Below are 23371 nucleotides of genomic sequence, written 5' to 3' on the forward strand. Positions count from 1 at the left end.
CCTCATGCCCACTGTTAAGTATGGGGGAGGATCGGTGATGCTGTGGGCCTGTTCCTTCTCCAAAGGACCTGGAAACCTTGTAAGGATACATGGGATTATGAACTCTTTGAAATATCAGGTCATTTTGAATCAGAATCTGGTGGCCTGTGCCCGAAAGCTGAAGATGAGTCATCACTGGGTCTTTCAGCAAGATAATGACCCTAAACATGTGGCCAAATCTACTCAAAAATGGTTCACAAGGCACAAAGTCAAGCTCCTCTCATAGCCATCTAAGCCCCCAGACCTCAACTCAATACAAACCTGAAGAGGAGAGTGCATAGGAGAAGACCCTGGATGATTTAGAGAGGTTGTGCAAAGGGGAATGGTCAAATATCCCTCTTTCTGTATTCTCCCATCTTGTGAAGAGTTATAGGAGAAGATTAAGTGCTGTCTTGTTGGCAAAAGGAGGTTATACAAAGTACTAACGCCAGGGGTGCCAATAATTGTGGCACACATGGATGCAAACCTGCCTAATAACAACTTAGACATCTATGGGTAAAAAAACAAGATTAATCTTAGTTAGACACAACGTTCAGGGTTGGAGCTCTTCTTCTTCGTGAAATCTAAGTCAAACCTGCCACCAAGTGGACATATGTATATGCAACAGGAAAACAGAGGTTGGAGGTCAAAGAATAAGAGGAACTGACCCTTGCAATGGACAGCCACGGCTCCATCAGTGCTCTCACAGATATGCAGGAAGCGACGTGTGATAACATCACTGGGAGTGCTGCCATCCACAAAAAACAGATCGTAATGATCAAAGCCAGCATCTGTGAAACGCTTGGCATCATAGATCTTCTTATTGAGGCGGATGATGGTGGTGACACTGTGCTTACGAAAGTAAGGGAAATAAGCCTCAGGGGCATGAAGAGGATAGCCTAAAATGAAAGAGAACAGAAGGAAACTTAACACTGTGATTGAAATATTGATATAAATATTACATCGCTGAGGTTAATAAATTGGGAGAAAAACAAGTAAACAACCTCTCCCCACCTCTGTGAGCAAAATGTACAATTACATTTACTGAATTAAACAAAGTAGACGTTTTTACTTAGAAAATCAATAAAAAAAAGGCTATTTAACCAGGGCCATCACAATTTTGCATAATATTTTGCAATGTATTCCTGTATTAACAGCTCCATCTGCTGGGTAAAATGTGGCAAGACCGTCAAGGCAGGAAATCCAGTTCGTTTGGTAGTGCACCAACAAAACAATCACAAGTGTCACAAGACACTTGCTCTCTTGGATACCACTATGCATCTAAATGAAAGGAGCGCAGTGACAGGGTGGAGATGGACACGTTATGAAGCCATGTTGAAACGTGCAGCTCACCATTTTCTACTTTACTCTTTGGGTGCGGCCCGCTGAAGGCCAACAACTTGCTGGGGACAATCCAGTTAAAGTCTCCATTCTCCACACGCTAGACAGGAGAAAATGAAACAGATGCAGGTGTAAGTGTGTTACGAAAGGTGCGACTTGGAATTAAATGTACTCCCAAGCTGGGTTGCACAATGCTGGCAAAGCCTTTTCTAAGTAGGAAGGGCAGTGGTAAGGACAGGCGATCGGCAAAACTTATATAACTTTCACTGTGAAAATATTAAATTTTCAATATTTAAATATATAAAAAAAAAAAAAAATCAGAGCACAGTGTTATGCAAACCTTTGGACACACCTGGTCATATTTTATATATATATATATATATATATATATATATATATATAATATGTGAAAATAAATAAAAACTGCACATCCCCCACAGCAAACATTACCCCTTACATAACCATATTGTAAGCATGACTTCAACACAAAAATATTCTATTGCAAATAATAAATTGTAAAACAAGAAAACAAGCAAAGCAGTATAAATATATGAGTTGACTTCAGGTAAACTTTTGCATCACTGTGAATCTGCTACGTTTTTGACAGAAGTGTTTACAGTGACCCAAGATTCTCATTAGGATAAAGCTTCATATCAGAGCAATGGAACAAATGCAGTTATGTAAGGGGTTTGGAAACTGCTGAATGTGTTTCTGGGTAAACACCCTGCTGTGTGTCTATTGAGTTCAAGTGTCCAACTCCACTCTGAGGAAAACCTGTCATGGGATTGTATCCTCAAAAGCACATGTTCTTTCTCTTTAGTTAGGAAACATATTTTGAAGTTCACTTGTAAATGTGGATTTTTCCGTTTCAACAATTCCATAAATAGTTATTATAAAGCCTACACATTGCCTTTATATTGTCTTTATAGTGAAGAGCATATAGGGTAATAATTATGAAACACAAATGCACTTTACTATAATAATTATTTATTTGAATGTACATTTCCATTATCTTTACCTTTAGTGAATCAAAAAGTACCAGTACAGTACCTTTTTTCTTGCCAGTGTTTACATGCAGGTTTAGACTGGGCAGCTTCAGGCTCAGAGTTTCTGGACACTGCTGTGTCCTCAAACATCACAGATGCAAAAGCGTTACAGAAGTGCTACAGACAGCTAGGCCTGCACTTTCAGAGCACTGCTGTGGTTTTAGTTTTTATGTCCTCTAATGTCACAGAGTTTCAATGTCCTGGATATGCTGGGGGCATATTTATGTGTGTCCCTTAGAGCTAAATTTTGTAGCCATTTACTATAGTGATATCCACTTCATAACATTTCATTCAGCTTGTCATTCACGATAGCATGCTTCGTCAAAAGTAATATTTTTATTTTCTAACTGAAATTAAGAGAAAACGTCCACTTAATAGAATTAACAAACATGACAAATTTCGGTAAAACTGCAATTGGTGCACAATTTCTCTTAAGTGCTAAATTTAAAATACTAAAATGTATAAAGCAAAATAAATCAATCATTATAATCCCAATTAGCCACCCAAGAGATGTTAACCCTTTGAAGTTAGATACTTCTGAGGTCAGGGGTTCTTTAGACAGTATTTTTAGTGCATATCATCACTGTCTGAGGGGAAACCATGCATCTCCACTTTGGTGTATTTTTACTATTCTACATAACTGAACACAGCTGCTGTCCTTCAGATTGTGTGATGAATGGACCAATAGAAATGCTCCAAAATTAGTAGAAAAAAAAATCCACTATTTCAGCGTTGCATATATTTCTGTAAACAGCAACAATATTTTTCCAAATATGTCATAGGATGTTATTTCTTTCCAAGGAAGTTAAATTAACCAAATAATAACTGCTTTAAAATGAAAAAGTATGCTTAGTGTAAAGGGCATTCTGTATTCACCTATTCAAAAATTCTGATTTGAATGGAGGCTAAATGTTTGTATATTATTGAATTCCTAATGGTGGTGCAGCAGGTAGTGTCGCAGTCACACAGCTCCAGGGGCCTGGAGGTTGTGGGTTCGTTTCCCGCTCTGGGTGTCTGTCTGTGAGGAGTTGGTGTGTTCTCCCCGTGTCCGCGTGGGTTTCCTCCGGGTGCTCCGGTTTCCTCCCACAGTCCAAAAAACACACGTTCGTAGGTGGATTGGCGACTCAAAAGTGTCCGCAGGTGTGAGTGTGTGAGTGAATGTGTGAGTGTGTCTGTGTTGCCCTGTGAAGGACTGGCGCCCCCTCCAGGGTGTATTCCCACCTTGCGCCCAATGATTCCAGGTAGGCTCTGGACCCACCGCGACCCTGAACTGGATAAGCGGTTACAGATAATGAATAAATGAATGAATTAATTAATTCCTAATTTAAGTATAATTGAGGCTTGTGAGCATGCAAAACAGCAAAGAAATAGAAAATAAGCATTAAAATAGTTTAAAAAATTTTTCTTAAATTTATTATGTAATCTCAACATCCCCCCCCCCCACCCCTTTAATTCAATGTATTTGTGTGCAAGTTCTTTTCAAAACAATAATAATATTTTGATTGATCTGCAACCCTAGCTTGTACAGAGATGTTGTGAGCATTTTAGATGAAAGACTTACCTCGTAGTGCTCGTACTCTTTCACATCAAACGTGTCAAAGTTTAAAAAGCCATGCTGCAGAGCCTATAACAAAGTATAAATACACTTATTTGTTTTAAATATTTTTATATAAAAGTAAATTCTATAACTAGTCATGTTATGGTTAATAAAAATGACAGAATTAAAAACACTGAATTATTACGAGGTTCTATAACACCTACATTACGGAAAGCTTAGGAGACCTTCTAAAGTCAGAGAGAAACATAAACATAAACTAACTTGGGCTCTTGAGCAGTGGAACATTGTTCTCTGGAGAGACAGACTACAATGACATAGTGATCAACTTATAGGTCTACAGTCATGTGAATGTTTCCTAATATTTGTTGATTTCCTAAATAAAAAATAAGCACATATCCTCTACAAAAAACAAAGTGCTCCACATTTAATTACAAACCGGATTCCAAAAAAGTTGGGACACTAAACAAATTGTGAATAAAAACTGAATGCAATGATGTGGAGTTGCCAACATCTAATATTTTATTCAGAATAGAACACAAATCACAGATCAAAAGTTTAAATTGAGAGAATGTATCATTTTAAGGGAAAAATATGTTGTTTCAAAATTTCATGGCATCAACAAATCCCAAAAAAGTTGGGACAAGGCCATTTTTTTACCACTGTGTGCCATCCCCTCTTCTTCTTACAACACTCAACAGACGTCTGGGGACAGAGGAGCCCAGTTTCTCAAGTTTAGAAATAGGAATGCTCTCCCATTTATGTCTAATACAGGCCTCTAACTATTCAATCGTCTTGGGCCTTCTTTGTCGCACCTTCATCTTTATGATGCGCCAAATGTTCTCTATAGGTGAAAGGTCTGGACTGCAGGCTGGCCATTTCAGTACCCGGATCCTTCTCCTACGTAGCCATGATGTTGTGATTGCTGCAGAATGTGGTCTGGCATTATCTTGTTGAAAAATGCAGGGTCTTCCCTGAAAGAGATGATGTCTAGATGGGAGCATATGTTGTTCTAGAACCTGAACATAGTTCTCTGCATTAATGGTGCCTTTCCAGACATGCAAGCTGCCCATGCCACAAGCACTCATGCAACCCCATACCATCAGTGATGCAGGCTTCTGAACGGAGCGTTGATAACATCTTGGGTTATCCTTGTCTTCTCTAGTCTGGATGACATGGCGTCCCAGTGTTCAATAAAGATCTTCAAATCGTGACTCATCTGACCACAGAACAGTCTTCCATTTTGCCACACTCCATTTTAAAAGACCCCTGGCCCAGTGCAAACGTCTGTGCTTGTTGAGCTTGCTTAGAAATGGCTTCCTCTTTGGACTGTAGAGTTTCAGCTGGCAATGGCAGATGGCACGGTGGATTGTGTTCACTGACAATGTTTTCTGGAAGTATTCCTGAGCCCATTCTGTTATTTCCTTGACAGTGGCATTCCTGTTTGAGGTGCAGTGACATTTAAGGGCCCGGAGATCAGAAGCATCCAGTAGAGTTTTACGGCCTTGACCCTTACGCACAGCAATTGTTCCAGATTCTCTGAATCTTTTGATGATATTATGCACAGCTGATGATGATAACTTAAAAGTCTTTGCTATTTTACGCTGGGTAACAGCATTCTGGTATTGCTGCACTAGCTTTCTGCGCAACAATGGTGGAATTGGTGATCCTCTTACCATCTTGGCTTCAGAGAGACACTGACACTCTGAGAAGCTCTTTTTATACCCAGTCATGTTGTCAATTGACCCAATTAGTGTTAATTGGTCTTCCAGCTGTTTGTTATATGTTATATTTCCTTTTTCTAGCCATTTATTGCACTAAAGGTACTTGTCCCAACTTTTTTGGGATTTGTTGACAAACTTTTGAATCAACATATTTTTCCTTTAAAATGTTACATTTATATCGATACATTTATATAGATATACCATCTATATTCTATTACGAATAAAACATTGATATTTGCCATCTCCACATCATTGCATTCAGTTTTTATTCATAATTTGTTTAGTGTCCCAACTTTTTTGGAATCCGGTTTGTAAATTACTTTATTTTAAATTTAAATTACATCATTTTAAAATATTAACAGAAAAAACATCTACAGATGCTGGTCATGAAATTAGAATCATGAAAAAGATATTGATGATTATAACTGACAACTAATCATCAAATTAAAAGAAATAAACACTTAAAATATATCAGTCTGTGTGTAATTAATGAGTATAATATACAACTTTCACTTTTTGAATGGAATTATTGAAATAAATCAACTTTTTCCATGATATTCTAATTTTATGACAAGCATCTGCATGACAAATTTAACAATTCACTACAATTTGTAGTAAAATGCCATATTTAAGGTGTGCTCCCTGTAGAGGTGTTCTTATTTTCACTTCTACTATACATAAACATTCACACATGACTGTAGACCTATATATTTGAAATGGTACAGGGTTTCTCAGCTCCTTTCATAATTAGAGAGCTTACCATAACAGTAGTTCATTTTTATAGGTATGTTACTATTACACATTACTAATGATGATAACTAATGATGATAGATCTTAACAGTAATTTGAAACACTGCACATGCATGATGCATGATTAAATTGCAACAATGTCAGTTAACTGTACATTCAACCACTTCTCCACACTTGTGTGTAAGGTGTAATTTTCTGCTGGCCCTTTGAGGAAGTGCTCTTATGAAGAAGCACTATATTACAGAGCACAAATGCACCTACATTGTTATCACTACAATCACTACTGAAACTACTTTACACTTGCAACCTAGCACAAAATCAGATAGTGTGTGCTTGAAACTGCACAACCACACCCCATTTCCATTTTTACAACAGACTACATGTGGACAAAGTTCACAACTTAACCTGCAACAACAACAGCCGTAAAATAAGCGAACATGGCATAGAGGTTTTTTTAGACAATACACAAGCTAAAGGAAAGTATAAAGGAATAAAATGAAAATACTTTCACAATACATGCTTTTTTTTAAACTTCAGACAGTACTTCTATACTGGTGATAAAACAAAAATATGTAAGCAGTGTAGGCCTGCACCAGAACTACAATACTCTTATTTATCCAGGTTTGTGGCCATCCACCCCTTCTTTGCTTTAGACCTATTTTTTATTTGACCTTTAAATGATTGAGATTCATTTATGCTTGTGACATGATGTCCATAACATATAATATTTTGCACCCTTAATACAGATTTAAATATGGAATGCTGAAAGTCAGTAGCAGGACACACTTTATCTGTGGTAACAAGGGAAAGGGGTCATACACCATAGAGCTGCAGAGATCCCGCTGGCTGCTAGCGAATGACTCATGGGTTAAGTGAGGCTAGCAAGCTAATGGCATCGATTAGTGTGGAGACTGCAGACAAGAATGAATAGGCACAGTGAACAAGCTTTTGAATCTACAGCAGAGCTGAAAACGCAACCGTGGCTAGTAAGTCAAGTCAGAATGTGATATTAGTATCGCAACATTCAACCTTGTAATAATTCACACAGCAGGTCCATTTCATTCTCTGTTTTAACAGCTGCCTGTGTGTCAAGTATTGAGAAATAACTACTCTCCCCACCCATTAGCTCTCCCAGGTTGTGTTGGTTATGTAATCGTTCTCTGGTCCTGGGTGAGTCTAATGGATTTGGCCCTGTTGTTCTCCTTGCTCCAATGATAATTGGACTAAGGGCTTACAGAAAGAGGCTGCCAGTGCAGTATGAATGCGAGAGCGTTTTTTCTTAATTACAGCACACATGCTCTAAATCCCAATCTGTGCTGGTCCTACTGCTCTAGTCTCCTCATGCAACCTCTCAAACTCACCCTCAAAGCACTGCAGGACCAACATGCCTACTTGGATGGTTTTTCAAAATCTTCAAAATTTCTACAAAGGATACACTATATATATTAAAAGGTTTCTCATATAGCACATATGGCACTCCTTCACTGCATAGAACCTACGCGACGCGACTTTTGTTTTCCCCTAGCCAAATTCGGTACCTGGTCCCTGGAACAAAGTACTTTATTAGTACAGTGGAACCTCTACTAACGTACCCCTATACTAACGAACTTTCCAAGATACAAACTGGGCATTTGAATATTTTTTTGCCTCCACTAACGAACCATGACTCTAGAAACGAACCCGAGCCTCCGCCGAGCCGGCGGCTAGAAATGGCCACTGACCCCAATAGACGAGTCTCCCAGCGCACCCAGACTTGAGTGAGCTTTTAAGATTAGCAAATTGTAGTTTTAGCAATTTAGCATTAGTTTAAATAGCAGACATCTAAATTTGTGTTAATCGAAAGTTAAGCTGTATCTTCTTCTCCCCACATTCACTCGCCTACTCTCCGTTATTCCACCCACCTGTCAATAAACACAAAATGCAGAGCACCAGCACAAACCTGCCGCTTGTTAAATCTGATGTTTTAGCAGCGGTAACATTTGTTTTTATCTGGCTCACAACAACAGCTTGTAACATTACCCAGTGGTGTCGGTGGCTAATCTCCAATGAAAGCTGAATGTGTAAGAAGGAAAGCTGTGATCTGTGAGAACTGGGGCACGAAGCCATGTTCAGTCCAAAAACCGCATGCGAATACACAAGAAGTAAACAGTGCCTAACTTTACCTCTGGCGCTGTTGTGGTTTCAAAGCCTGTGGTTCCCTTTAGTGGGGAAGCTGTGCTAGTGGAAAAGCGACCAGCTAAAAGCGAACCAAGCCAAGTTGAGACAGTCCCATGTAGTGGAAAAGCACCAATAGTGAGTTGATGCTGAATGTAAAGTAGGGGACAAATCAGTAAATACAAATACGGCCTGATTTAGGAGTGGAAATTATATTACACAATTCTGGATGGATGAATGGGAATGTGGTAATATGGGCAAGTATGGATGAATGGGCATATGGTAATACAAGGCCTGAAAAAGGTAAGGAATCCAGAGAGGTCACAAGGTGATATACAAAAATACACAAAACTTTATAAAGCTCTATAAAAAATAATCTAGAAAGTGCAAGTGAAAAAGTAAATTAACAAAAAGAAAGAGATTTCAAGCTGTTTCAAAAAAAAAACCTGGTTCTCTGTTGAATGCAAGCCTAGAGTTCATTCTGTTCCACTCCAACATTGACACCCATGATCTCTGACTCAAGTAAATCTTGTTTACTGTTTGTGTGGGCTTTATATCTATTATTATTATTTTACACCAAATGATGATAACCCAGGCATTGTATTGAATGCCAATTACAGCTACTATCATAAGTCTTCCTACATATGTTGCAGTTTATCAGAACTACTAGGGTATGACTACTTGTCATTAAAAGAAAAGCTTCAAACTTGGCAGCATTACACACTCTCAGAAACACCTGCTGGCTCACAATTAGTGATTAATCATGTGGAACAAAGCTGGCAGGTAGCATGGAAGGATCTGAATGTTTCATTAATGGCTGTGGTGTTGTGCAGACTCAGAAGACAGGCAGACTGAATTGATTACAAACACTGATCTGCTAATGGACTGTTAATTAAAGCTAGAGACAAAGCAACTGTCACGCTTGTTGTGGAAAAAAGTAATCGGATCCAAGTATATCACATCAGTATGACTAAAGCCTGTTTGGCACGTTCACTGGGGGTAAAAGGTATGGCATGTTTTAATAAAGGCAGGAGTTAGGAGAAGGGAAATTATTCTGGGTTAAGGAGAAAGGGTTGTTTGTCTTCATGGACAAGAGTGACGTTGGGCTGTTTGAAAAGTCTACACGAAGGAATGGGAGTGTTGACTGGAATGTGTGGAGGAATGTCCTGGCGTTATTTCCAGACATACTCTAAACAAGCCCTGCCTGCATTGCAAGATGTTCTCACATGAAACTGTTGTGGCTATGAGGGTGTTACCAGCTCACTTAAATGACATCAGTGCACATAAGCAACAAAAGGGGAAAATGTGTAGCTTTTGTTTTTGACTGGTCAAATTAAAATATCAGCGAAAAAACGACAATGACAAAAAGCACATCGTAAAGCAATTTAAATATTTTTTCAGAACTTAAAAATTTTCCCAACCTATCAGTAATTCTTTTTTACAACCTACAAGTCAATTATAACTAACCTACAAAACCATTAATAGTGAAATAGTAAGGAAAGATAAGGTACTGATTGAGGGGGGGAAATAAGCTTATATAAACTTTAAAAAAAAAAAAAAAAATGTATCTCCCATTGAAATATTTAATTCACCCACTACCCACACCACACACATTGCAAGCATGTGTTTTTCACTGCATAGAACCTACACGACTCTACTTGACACAGCACGGCTCTTTTGCTTTTCCACTGGCCAAATCTTGTACTTGGTCCCGTGTAATTTTTCAGCCCCAGCTCGCGCCATGTTCCAACCATGCAGAGAAAGTACTAAATAGTAAACCCTGCAGAAGGCTGATTGGCCAAAGCCATGTCAATCACCACAAAATGCAGAGCTCATTAAAATCCAACACAAACTCACCACTTATTAAATCTCTTAAGTTACAGCAGCTTTCACATTTGTTTTTAATCGGACACACAACGGCAGCTCATAACTTTACCTCGAGGTTTTTGGAAGAGGTTTATATGCCCCTTGGGCCGATGGTTGCCAAATATTTTCATCGAAAGCCGAACGTGCAACAAATAAAACTGTGAGAACTGGGGCACGGAGCCGTGTTTAGACAACACGCAAATACACAAAAAGTAAAAGGCGCCTAACTTTACAGCTGCCGTTATTGTAGTTTCGAAGGCAGTGATTCCTGTTAGAGACAGTGTTTTTCAATGTCACTGGCTCCAGTTCGCAGGGGAGTACTGCCACTGAAAAGGCAACAAGCTTTAAGTGAGCCGAGCCGTATTGTGTAGAGCCAGACCCATGTGGTGGAAAAGAACCATTAGTTCAGAGAAACCACATAGATCCTTAATTCATTCCTTTGTTTCAGACTGGAATACTGGTAGAACGGGTCCATGCTCTACCCGCAAATGTTTGCTTTCTTGACTACTGTCACTAGGTTGGACAAGCTTTGAAGAATATTTGCAGAAAGCCTTCACAGCTTAAGGAGTAATTGTAGAAAACATATTCTGATGCAGTTATTTGATGCGTCAAACTAATGCTTGCATGATGATATGTCTTGTGTGATCTGCCTGGTTCCAATTAGCTACAAAAACTTAATAAAGCATTCCTTAATCAGAGAGCCTTTATGTACTGTGTTGATTCAGCAGAAATATTTTAATTAGACAGAGGAAGCAAAATGAAGCAATAGGATTCTGATTTCAATTTATATTGAAATAGCACAGATAATGCGTGGTTTAATGTTGTTTAATACTATTTCTTTATATGAGATATCAGATGCCCAAATTGTAGTAGTTATTATTTTTTCATAAGTTTTCTCTTTTAATATTTTAAGATCAATAATGATATTGGGAAATGTGTTAATGAAAAAGCAGCATTTTACTCTTGAACAAACTATATCACAATATTTAAAATTTTCTCTTGTAACTATAATTCGGAGAGGTAAATATGGTTAAGGCTCTGTCAACACCTAACTGGATATTTTTAAAGAATTTTGTTTTCTGGAGGGTTTTGTCTGCGTTTTGGCCTGTTTTAGTTTTAGAAAAAGTTGTCAAAAAATGACATGCAACATGGGAATGGGCAGTATCCACATTTTTCATACCATCATAACGTCTCAAATACTGAGTTGAGTAAAGTGCTTTCTGAGTGTTTAGCTCAGCACAGCACGACAGTGCATGTCGAAATAAGTGTTAACAATAAAAACCCGTTTTACGTATAAGATCAACTTTTGAAGCACATCTCGTATCTTCCCAGCATAGACAATTGCCTTCAGATGACCCCAAAGATAAAAGTCTAAGGGGGTCAGATTGGGAGACCTCAGGGGCTATTCAACTGGCCCACGACGACCAATCCACTTTCCAGGAAACTGTTCATCTAGGAATGCTAGGACCTGACACCCATAATGTGGTGGCTCACCATCTTGCTGGAAAAACTCAGGGAACATGCCAGCTTCAGTGCATGAAGAGGAAAACACATCATCATGTAGCAATTCCTCATATCCAGTGGCCTTGAGGTTTTTGATGAAGAATGGCCCCACTATCTTTGTACCCCATTTACCACACCATACCATCAAAATGTACAGCACCTGAAACTACGGATACTGGAAGCCTGTGCTAGCATTTCTCCTGCAGTGTTGCTATCAGTGTGTGAAGAGTGGGAGAAGAGGGTTGCATTGACAATCCAACACAATGGGCAGCACTTTGAACACATTTTATAAGTGGTCAGAAACTTGTAAATAACTCATGAAAGAATAAAGTTACGTTAAAAGCACACCATTGTTTTTGTTGTGAGATTCCCAGTAAGTTTGATGTGTCACATGACCCTCTTCCCATTGAAAAAACAAACTTCAAAATTGCCGCCATGGTCACCACCCATCTTGAAAAGTTCCCCCCTCCCATATACCAATATATATATATATATATATATATATATATATATATATATATATATATATATATATATATATATATATATATATATATATATATATATATTTAGCGTCTGTAAAAGCCGCATGGAATATTTGTACAATTTCTCCCATTTTGAACCTGAAACCGCCAGCACTGCCGCAGTGTTGGCTTAGAAACTATTGGGTAGAGACTATTGGTCAGGATGGCAAATTTGCGTTTCAGAACTTGCAGACACAAACCCTGTGTGATGAAGGCTTTATATGTCCCTGTTTAAATAGCTAGCAAACCACTGCAGATACAGAATGGTGCAGCGATTACATAAATGCAATACTGAAGCAGCATGATATAATTGCAATTGAATGGCATGGTCTTGAAGATAGACCTGTCTATCTCAATCAACTGTTTGCCGACCACTGCCCTTCACTGTTTGGAAGCATAACTGGTCTGGCAGGATAACATAGCATAACAAGTACTTGTGCATAACAAGCAGTTGTGGTTTAGCACACTACAGCAGCAGATTTTCCAGCGAACTGAGGCTTAAAACACACATAATTAGAAGATAAAGCCTCACACCTGTGAGCACAAGTTGACTGAACGTTTTTCAAAGTTTTTTGCCTGTTTTCAGCTTTCTTCCTCTCTCTTTTAACCCAAACTCACCAATAAACTCACAACCGTGGTGTGCTATTAGGCTTGTGTTTTTCTCCACCCGTTTTCAGACTGACATCACTAGTCACTGAGCTCCCACAGTGCCCCCTCTCTGTGACTCTCTTAAATGCATGTGAGTTAACCTTTTAGCCGTGTTCTTAAAGACACAGAACAGAATTTTGACATAACACACACCTCATAAGTATTGCACTCATTTTTAGATACCGTCCACATTTTTACTGCCCAACTCTAAAGCAAGAAGCGTAAGATTTCAGATTCCCACATATGAATACATATAAATGATGTTGTATTAAAAACATAATGCATTTAAGAAACACTGTAGTATTTTAGCTTACAATAACAGCTTCAAAAGAATTGTGCTACTCTTTTGACTTGTAATAAGGAGCATAGCGCCTCTCTCATTGCTCCAAGAGGCTGCTACTCTAAAAAACTAAACTATGCAACTTTGGAATCAAGGGGCAGAGAACTCTCACGAGAACTGCATAACGTTTTGCGGCACATAATTCACAGGTGTTTGGCTCACTACAAGAAGGAGGTAGCTTGATTTTCCCCCGGTATGGGCATTATGGCAGCAAGGTGGAGAAAGTGTGTGAAAGACTGCCATACAAGAGTTAATACTGGACTGATTTTATTAGTAGAGTTAGTTGAAAAGTAAAGAAGACACAAGACAAATGCCTTCTTGTTGGACTAGTAAGTAATAACGTTGCACTTTCTTGATGTGTTGCTATGTTAGTAATATCTTTTGTTGACATAAGTGTTATAATCAGGTTTTTGAGAGTAATTTCATGACTTGCACATTATACTACATAGGGAGTATGGAATGCTTTGGAATTAAACCTGTTTTTGTCATGCTAAGTGGTGTTCTAATGGAAGTCCTAAGTCCTAATGGACTGGCATGATAACGCAACTGCTTTTGTATTTGCCATGAAAGGGATATTTTCAAAAACCGAGGGAGGAGTACATGTTTTCAAAAAATACCTGGATACGTGTGGAGTCCTAAGAGTAGAGTGTATTTAGAATCTTCATCTGATATAGTCCATGTGAAGAAGAGCATGTTTTTACTTTATTTACTCTATTATTTACTCAAAATGTAACAGGGCCTACACACTACTGCAGCCACACTTTAGACTTAGTTCTGACACTAGGCCTTAACATTGACAAAATTAATATCTTACCGCAATCCTCAGCAATCTCCGATCATTACTTAATTTCATATGAGCTACGTTTTATCCATAATATATGTAAGAACCCTCGCTATTCTACAAGGCGTATAATAAAACCATCTACCGCCCTACAATTTATAGAAAACCTACCAGAACTATCAACCCCAGTTCCAACTACATCAGACCCAATGGACCTAGATGTACTAACTGATTACCTAGAAAATACCTGTCGATCTACTTTAGAAAAGGTAGCACCACTTAAACATAAAAGTATAAGACAGAAAAAGCTCGCACCATGGTATAACGATAAGACCCGTACTTTAAAACAAACATTACGAAAACTAGAGCGGAAATGGCGATCAACCAAGCTTGAAGTGTTCCATTCTGCCTGGAAGGACAGCCTTATAGAGTATAGAAATGCCCTCACTAAAGCTCGCTCAGCATATCTGGCCTCGCTGATCTCCCATAATAAAAATAATCCGAGAGCACTGTTTAGTGTGTTTTCTAGAATTACAAAAAATCAAGCAGGTTCTGAACAACTAATTCCAGCAACTCTCACCAGTAAAGATTTTATGGACTTTTTTAATAACAAAAAATTGAGAATATTAGACAACAAACTCTAGCCACAGGATCAAATCCATCCTGGCTGCCACCTGATGTGAATGAAATAAAACATAATATAACTGTAAAAGAAAGACTTGAAACCTTTTGCCCACTCCCACAATTAGAACTAGAGAAGATTGTCACCTCCGCAAACTGTACAACTTGCACACTTGATGCAATTCCCACAAAGTTGCTCAAAGAAGTACTACCAGCTATTATTGATCCTCTTTTAACTATAGTAAACTCATCGCTTAGTCTGGGCCATGTACCCAAAGCTTTTAAACTAGCAGTTATTAAACCTATGATCAAGAAACCAAATCTTGATGCTAGTACACCGTCTAACTACAGGCCTATTTCTAATTTGCCATTTCTGTCTAAGATCTTAGAAAAAGCTGTGGCCCAACAACTTAGTTCATATCTACATAAGAATCATATATATGAAAAATTCCAATCTGGATTCAGGCAACATCATAGTACAGAGACAGCTCTAGTCAAGATAACAAATGATCTTCTTCTTGCCTCTGATCAAGGCCACGTATCCCTGTTGGTGCTTCTTGACCTAAGCGCAGCCTTCGATACAATAGACCACAATATTCTCATAGAAAGGTTAGAAAACATGGTTGGAATCACAGGGACAGCCCTATTATGGTTTAAATCTTACTTAACGGAACGTTATCAATTCGTAAAAGTAAACAATCTAAATTCAAATTATTCTAAAGTAAGATTTGGAATTCCACAAGGCTCTATTTTAGGACCATTATTATTTACATTATACATGTTACCGCTAGGCACAGTTATAAGAAACCATGACATTAACTTTCACTGTTACGCAGACGACACACAATTGTATATTTCAGCCAAGCCCGATGACAAACACAGATTAAAGAAAATAGAGGACTGTGTAAAAGACGTGAAAGGCTGGATGTTGCGTAACTTCCTCCTCCTAAACAGCAACAAAACAGAGGTCCTGCTTTTGGGTCCAAAAGTGACAAGAAATAAATTATCAGACTTAATTTTAAATCTAGCTAACTTTCCAGTTAAACCTGGTTCAGCAGCAAAAAATCTTGGTGTCATAATTGACCCGGATTTATCATTTGATCAACACATAGGTAGTATCACTAGGACAGCTTTTTTACATCTTCGCAATATTGCTAAGATTAGAAAGGCCTTATCCCTTCAGGACGCAGAAACATTAGTACATGCCTTTATTACTTCAAGGCTTGACTACTGTAACACACTACTGTCAGGATGCACCAGCAGCAATTTAAGAAAACTTCAACTAGTTCAAAATGCTGCAGCTAGGGTCCTCACTAAAACTAGAAAATTTGAACATATCAGCCCAGTTTTATCATCACTTCATTGGCTGCCTGTTAAATTCCGCATTGACAACAAAATTTTGTTATTAACATATAAAGCTCTACATGGGCTTGCTCCTGAATATCTTCAAGATACAATTTCCTATTATGAGCCCCCACGTTCACTCAGATCACAGAATACTGGATTTTTAAATGTTCCCAGAATTCAGAAGGCCTCAGCTGGGGGAAGAGCCTTTTCTTATAAAGCCCCCCAACTCTGGAATGATCTTCCAGAAAATGTTCGGGACTCAGACACAGTCGCAATCTTCAAATGTAGGCTAAAAACTCATTTGTTTAGTTTATCATTTGGTAGCTAATGCTCCCCCATAGATAAAGGCGGCAGATCCGGGGGGTCCATGGACACAGGGAATTATAGTAAACTGAGACGCTGGTGCTGTCGTCCCGCCGCTTCTCGCGATCACTCAGGTTTGTTGACGGTGGAGCGGAGGGATGCCAGTGTTTCAGGATGCTCCCGTGTCTGTGTGTCCTCCTGGTTCTCTCCTTTTAGTTAATGCTGTCATAGTCAGATCTGCCGGAGTCATTAGCCACACTCTGGAAATTTTCATATTTTCTACTTTACAAACACAAAACAGTTCAAAACTAATTCCATCCCTTTACATCTTTCCGAGTAAACGACTGCCACCTGTCTGTCTGGACACTGATGGATGACTGTCGAGATCCTCCTCCACGCTTCAGACCAGCTGCCCACGCTCCAGCAACCACCAAGTGCCTTGAAGCTGTCCCTACACTGAAGTTCTCATGGACTACTAACTATCATCACCAGTAGATTGACCAGAGGAGGATGGGTCACCCCTTGTGAGCCTTGGTTCCTCCCAAGGTTTCTTCCTCAGCTGGGGGAGTTTTTCCTTGCCACTGTCGCCCCTGGCTTGCTCACTTGAGGGTTTTACATTTGTTTTTACATTTCATGTCAAATCTTGTCTTACTGGAATTCTGTGAAGCTGCTTTGTGACAACATCAGTTGTGAAAAGCGCTATATAAATAAATTTGATTTGATTTGATTTGATTTTATTACTATTTACATCAGATTGCCATAAGGACTGGTGAATTATGTATATGCAAGTGGTGTGTAACACATTCTCATCAAATCTTAAGGACTTCTGTTACCATTTTTCAAACTATCAATACATATATAAGAAAGCATTTGTGGGTGAGCATGAATAGATTAACTTACTTCATTTAAAATTTAACCCTTGAGTACAGCAATATATCTTACCTTTCTGATTCCTTGCAAACAGTCAAGAATTGTCAGGTTGAAAGTGCAATTTCCAAAAGATGCATCCCTGAAATAACAGAAAAAGAAATAAGAAACAGAAAAACGAATTGAAAAAAAGAGAAAGAAAACGTGATACAGGAAAGGAATACTGAAATTATATGCAGGAAACGTGCACTGTGCCTGATATTACATGTTTTGAGTTAGCAGGGAAATATTTTTCATTCACTACATTAGATAGAGGTCATAGTTGGTTTTTTTTTTCTGTGGACTCTCTATCCCCGCAGGACCAGAACAGGAATGAAAAGCCTGGCCCCATGTGCAATAAGTGAACAAACCTAAAAATAGACCAGTGCATCATGAGAGTTCATGAATCTGACCCAGATCACGAATGGCATCTTGCTTTTAAAGAATGCAGACCAGCACCCACAAATGCAGTGACCTGGGCCATGAGGCCTCAGGTTGAGAAGTGGCTGCAAGTACAAGGTAAGGGGAGAGGAGGAGAGGAGACAGAAAGAGAGATAAGACAGGTAAAGTAGATAGAGTAGATAAGATAATGGACTCACAGATCCAAAACTCACAGATTCTTAGAAGTTTCTGGGAGAATCCATAACTTTGAATTACAAATGGAAGTAACATTCCAACACATTCCAAAAGTAAAATCTGCACTCAATGTTAACACTCTCAAGTAAGTATTTGGTATTGGGCTTATGTGCAGCTGCTCCAAAGCAATCTGTTATGCTCTCAGAGCATTTGTATGGAAATGCAAATTTGAACAAAATATATCAAAATTTGAAATTCTATTTGGAAATGATGGGTGCTGTGTTTTGGGCTAAAGAAGAGAAGGGCAAATATGGACAAATATTTTTCAAAAAACACATTTCCTCTGTTTCAACATTTAAATGTTATCTTTGTATTATTTATATACTATAAATATTAATTACAGTGTTTAAATGATCTGCACATCGCTGCATGTTGTTTTTTTATTTCTTTTTGCACAGCATCTCAATTTTTTTGGGGGGGATATATACATATAAAGAAAAAAAACAAAACAAACAAACAAACAAAAAAAAAAAAAAACAGGAAACTACTTCTGCTTTTTTTCTGCTGTTTAGACCTCATATGAACCTCAGTGTAGAAGAGGCATAATTCACAATGATTAGTTAAACATTCAGAAATATTTTAAATACACTGCAAAAATAAAGAAAATGTCTGGAGGAACAGGAAAAAAAATCTGATTTGGGCTCAAAGTATGTAATCCTCCATTTGCAATTTATTGTTTTTATTTTGGTCAATCAGTTATATGATTTAAATCATATCACTGGGAATCCAGTAGCTTCTTACTTCAGCAATATTTGATTTTATATTATTTAATCATGCATATACTATTTTAATCAGTAATACAAATGCCCGCTTGGTCAACAAAGAGTCCAATATATTTATTTATATAATATATTATTAAACCTAAATATAAAGTCTAAAATTATTTTTTATTTTTCTGGCTTAGAAAATATTAAACATCCAGAGCCCCTGTCAGCCAGTTTTTCTTGAAGAAAGGTGGGTGTAGTGTGTGAGTGGTATAAATTTACCTGTTAGTTTAGACCATAATTAAATAGCCTAATATATATTTTTTTTAAACATTTCACATTTAATGTTATCAAACATTCACAAGGGTTACATTATCAAGCTTGGTGTGGTGGTAGGGCTCAGTGTAATACATTTCCCTAGGGCACATATCCCTGACAAAATGTTATCTCTGGTTTATTTTATAGCTGTATTTGTAATTAGCAATGAAAAAATGAAAGGAATAAAAAATAAAAATGAGCAATTAAAAGTACATAAATCTCTTTTGTGTGAACCACTGAAAGAGGTGTTTCACTAATGAATGTATGCTAGTTCATAAATTATGTACACATGTTAAATTAAGTTAAATTAAATATTTAAAATATAAAACGTGCATGATCTTTATATATTTTTTAAAACATTAATCCTGATCACACTTGAGGTGGATCTGGAGTCTACCCAGAATTATTATTAAAATTCTGCAGTTCTAAGTGTCAGCTAGTATGCCATTCTAGACAGATGCATTAATTTAATCAAATAAAAGGCCCCAGGATTACGTAATGTCTTACTTCAATAAGAGAGTAAATACTATCCCGCTGAGTAAAAATAGTCAATGTCTGTGTAATCTGCATAAAGAATTACAACACTCTCTGCCGGGAATATTACACAATGTGACTTGAGCTACTTAAAGATATTCTTTCTTTATTCTTTTAAAGATAAGATCTTTCAATAGCAAGTGCAACTGAAGGGGTAAAAGAAATCAGAGTGTAAAGTAGGGGTGGGCGATATTGCCATGAAATAATATCACAGTATTTCAGGGTGTTTTGACGGTAATGATATTCTTGGTGATATTAACAAAACACTGAAAAAAACTTTTATTAATTTCAAAAACACAATATTGCAAAAAAAAATAACAAAAAAAACAACATTATATTACTATTAATTATATTCATTCATTCATTAATTCATTCATTTGTTATCTGTAAGTGCTTATCCAGTTCAGGGTTACGGTGGGTCCAGAGCCTACCTGAAATCATTGGGCACAAGGTGGGAATACACCCTGGAGGGGGTGCCAGTCCTTCACAGGGCAACACACACTCACACACATTCACTCACACACACGGACACTTTTGATTCGTCAATCCTATTAATTAACACAAATAACACAATACCATTTTTTTTGTAAATAGGTTATTTTGTAACCAAACCACCTGAGCAAATTCCTCTGCCTCATAGCCATTTTCCACTGTACTTCACTGTGTCTAAATCACTCATGTAAAGAACCTAGGCCACATTATGGATAACTGCATGTTGTCATTACATAAACAAGTCAGAATATCACCATTACCACGATATAGATTTTTTTTATATAATTTTTAAAAATTATGACGATATTATCGCGAAGGATATAATATGGCACAGCCCTAGTGTAAACCTCAATGTTTGGAAGACACACGTGTGAAGAAACACAGACAGCAACCAGTTGACAAAAAGCAGAAGCCACAAGCTTGCATGTTACGCAATATGGACCACACAGCTGATCAGCTAATGCACAGACACACAAGATAAAGACTTCAGATAAACATCACCATGGTACAGGGCTCAAAAGGATTTAGGGCAGCATCAATGAATGATTCATTCCTAAAGGATAAGAGCGAAAGCTTTAGCCTGCATTAAGACACAAAACAGAATGAAAATAGTAAGAAGGGAAATGGTGAGAAATAAAGATGAATATGTTGTAGCTGGACATTTTAAAGCATAAATCTTTAGTGTATATTGATACATGCATGATCTAAAATTTACTTACATTGTAGATCCAGTGCAAAACAGTTTGATTAATTGCAATTTTTTTTTAATCAAAAGCCCTAATATTTTTAGATTTTGGTCACTGTCCCTTAAGACTAAAGCTTTAATAATGGATATTTAAATAAAAAAATAAATACTCAATGTAAGATAAATACAATGGAAATATTTTATATAGAAGAAAATATTATCGGTTAAAAACATGTAATCACAACAAAAGTTAAAATGCTACTACGTCCTTGTATTTTTGGGAGATAGATTAACTGGTAGTGTGAAATTCATGACAAAATGCCTAGAGGAGACTTCTATTTTTAAGTTATTTAAATGGAGAATATTAACTCTAGAGCGCAGCTCATGGCTCAAAAAGGAAATTTAAAAGGAGCTGTGTGTGTGTGTGTGTGTGTGTGTGTGTGTGTGTGTGTGTGTGTGTGAGAGAGAGAAAAAATGTAAGAGAGTTAGTTTGAGAGTTAATATAATGTAATCTACCTTCTGAACTCAACAGTACAGATGCTGTGTTTACTTTGCAAGATAAAACCGCTAACATGAGTGTCGAGGCCAAATTTGGTAAAATTATTAGATTTTATTTTTATTATGCTTTTAATGACTGCGTGCATTAATGTGCATTAACATGTTCACAGCAATAAAATATATACATTAAATATTTCCCCTCATCTCACTATACATTAGAAATCTGGGTCGCAACACTGTTTCAGCTCATCCAAAATGTACTAAATGGAGCTCCACCTATCCAGGGAAAATGCAACTGTTCCAGAGTATCCCATTCTAGTGTTAGGTCAAACATCTGGATATATAGTGGGGAGTAAATCAGCTAAAATATGTCAAAAGACTACTTCTTTAGATTTCCACTAGGACTGAACAATTAATCATATTTAAGAAGGAGCTATGAAGTATAAGGTATGCCATACATATTATCCCTTCAACAATGTTTTGACAGGCTATTGGTTCTTGAATCCCCACCTATCAGAATGATCACACAAGGTCGCAATAAAAGCACAAGGTCCCAATGACATCAAAGAAGAAGAGGATAGTTAGGCTACAGTTACAACAAGTGAGCTGAAACTCGCAAACTTGACAAAGAGGAAAAGGAAGGATCTCTGAATTCAAGCCCTCCCTTTTACTCTAGGGAGTGGGTGTGGAACTCCTCCCTTGAGACCATGAGAGAACATATCTTATGACATATCATTACCATTCTCAGGGTTCATCTGGAAACTGCAGAGAGATTTCTTATACTTTTTCTTTCCTAAAAAAATCCTTTTTAACACTTTTTTGGATTTTTATGTTAGCAAATTGTTTAGGTTACGATTCTTCTGAAGACATATTGAATATTGAAACAAGTCTCATTTTAAGCAGAGCTCTATAGAGAGAGAGAGAGAGAGAGAGAGAGAGAGAAAACAAAACAAAAAAAAAACACAATGAGTGTTTCAATGAGTGCAGTTATGTTTTGATGAATAACTCTTTCTCACGTCTGCCCACACTAGTTACACTATCTATGCCGGATTTCCACCACTTTCCCTGCTGTGATGTGCCAAATATTTGAGCTGCTTGAGATCTCTCTCTATTCTTGCATAGGATTTGTTCCAAGCCAAGCCTCTAAGCCTCACTACTGCAGACTAAAGCTTTCTTACACAGCTCGCTGGACCGCTGCCCTTTCACTCACAGCCACTGCCCTGAGTTCACACCATACATGTCCATCAGAGGCTTCAGAACTAATGGAACTTACAGTCCGCCTAAAACAATAACAAGACCTGGCAGGTTAGCATACTTTAGCCACTGGGTTAAAAATAAGCTCCAGAGAGACAAAAGGTCTCGCAGGCGTTCCCTTTTGTTTATCCATTGCTCAACTGGTAAGAAAAAAAATGACGCTCTATCCTTGACCGTATTTAGTGTGTAAAGGTTTGTGTAATTTTTTTCTGTTGTTTTACAATTAAACTGTGCAATAGGCAACACCACTTTCCAGATGGCCTTGTCTACAAAAGAACTCGGAAACTACTGGTCAACACTGTAGAAGCACAATTTTTCTGTATTTAATATATCATTGCTGTTCAAAGAAAATATGTACCTCCAAAATAGTACTTTTACAAGAAAAGGAAAAACCTTCACTTTTCAATTTCACCTTCACTTTGAAAAAACTTTCAATGGAAGTCAATGTTAAAAGATTTAATTACAAGTAATTAAGAAGCATTTCTATTGGTCCATTCTTCAAATAAAATGACAGGCAGCTGCTGTATTCAATGAGGTAGTATTTAAAAAATAAACAAAAAACACAAATTAAGGAGATGTTTTTCTTCGGATGGTGATGATATTTTATCTCATAGCCATGGACTATGAGGTAAAATATCTGCCTCAAGGATCTGCCTCAAGCCTTGATCCCTGTTTTTCATTCTTGATATTATGTATAAATTCATAGCAAAAATCTAAAATGTATTCCCACTAATTATTTAAAATATTATTTTATACATGTATCTGTAAAAATTGGGATTCACATTTGTTTACGGGATTGTAAACTTGTAAATCACAGCAAATT

At 37.5% G+C, this 23371-nt stretch overlaps 1 protein-coding gene across 3 annotated transcripts in view; it reads right to left on the minus strand.

Moving 5' to 3' along the window:
• Nucleotides 1-23371, minus strand: part of cdc14ab (cell division cycle 14Ab) — a 69393-nt gene that overhangs the window by 24784 nt on the left and 21238 nt on the right. For all 3 annotated transcript variants that reach the window (XM_066647436.1, XM_066647437.1, XM_066647435.1), the window contains exons 6-9: nt 17464-17530; nt 3967-4029; nt 1372-1459; nt 687-917 (exon numbers count right to left, since the gene is read on the minus strand). In XM_066647436.1, coding sequence (XP_066503533.1) covers nt 687-917; nt 1372-1459; nt 3967-4029; nt 17464-17530 — 449 coding nt within the window. The remainder of the gene's footprint in view (nt 1-686; nt 918-1371; nt 1460-3966; nt 4030-17463; nt 17531-23371) is intronic.

The sequence above is a fragment of the Hoplias malabaricus genome, chromosome 16 (genome assembly GCF_029633855.1).
Source record: "Hoplias malabaricus isolate fHopMal1 chromosome 16, fHopMal1.hap1, whole genome shotgun sequence".
Classification (NCBI taxonomy): Eukaryota; Metazoa; Chordata; class Actinopteri; order Characiformes; family Erythrinidae; genus Hoplias; species Hoplias malabaricus.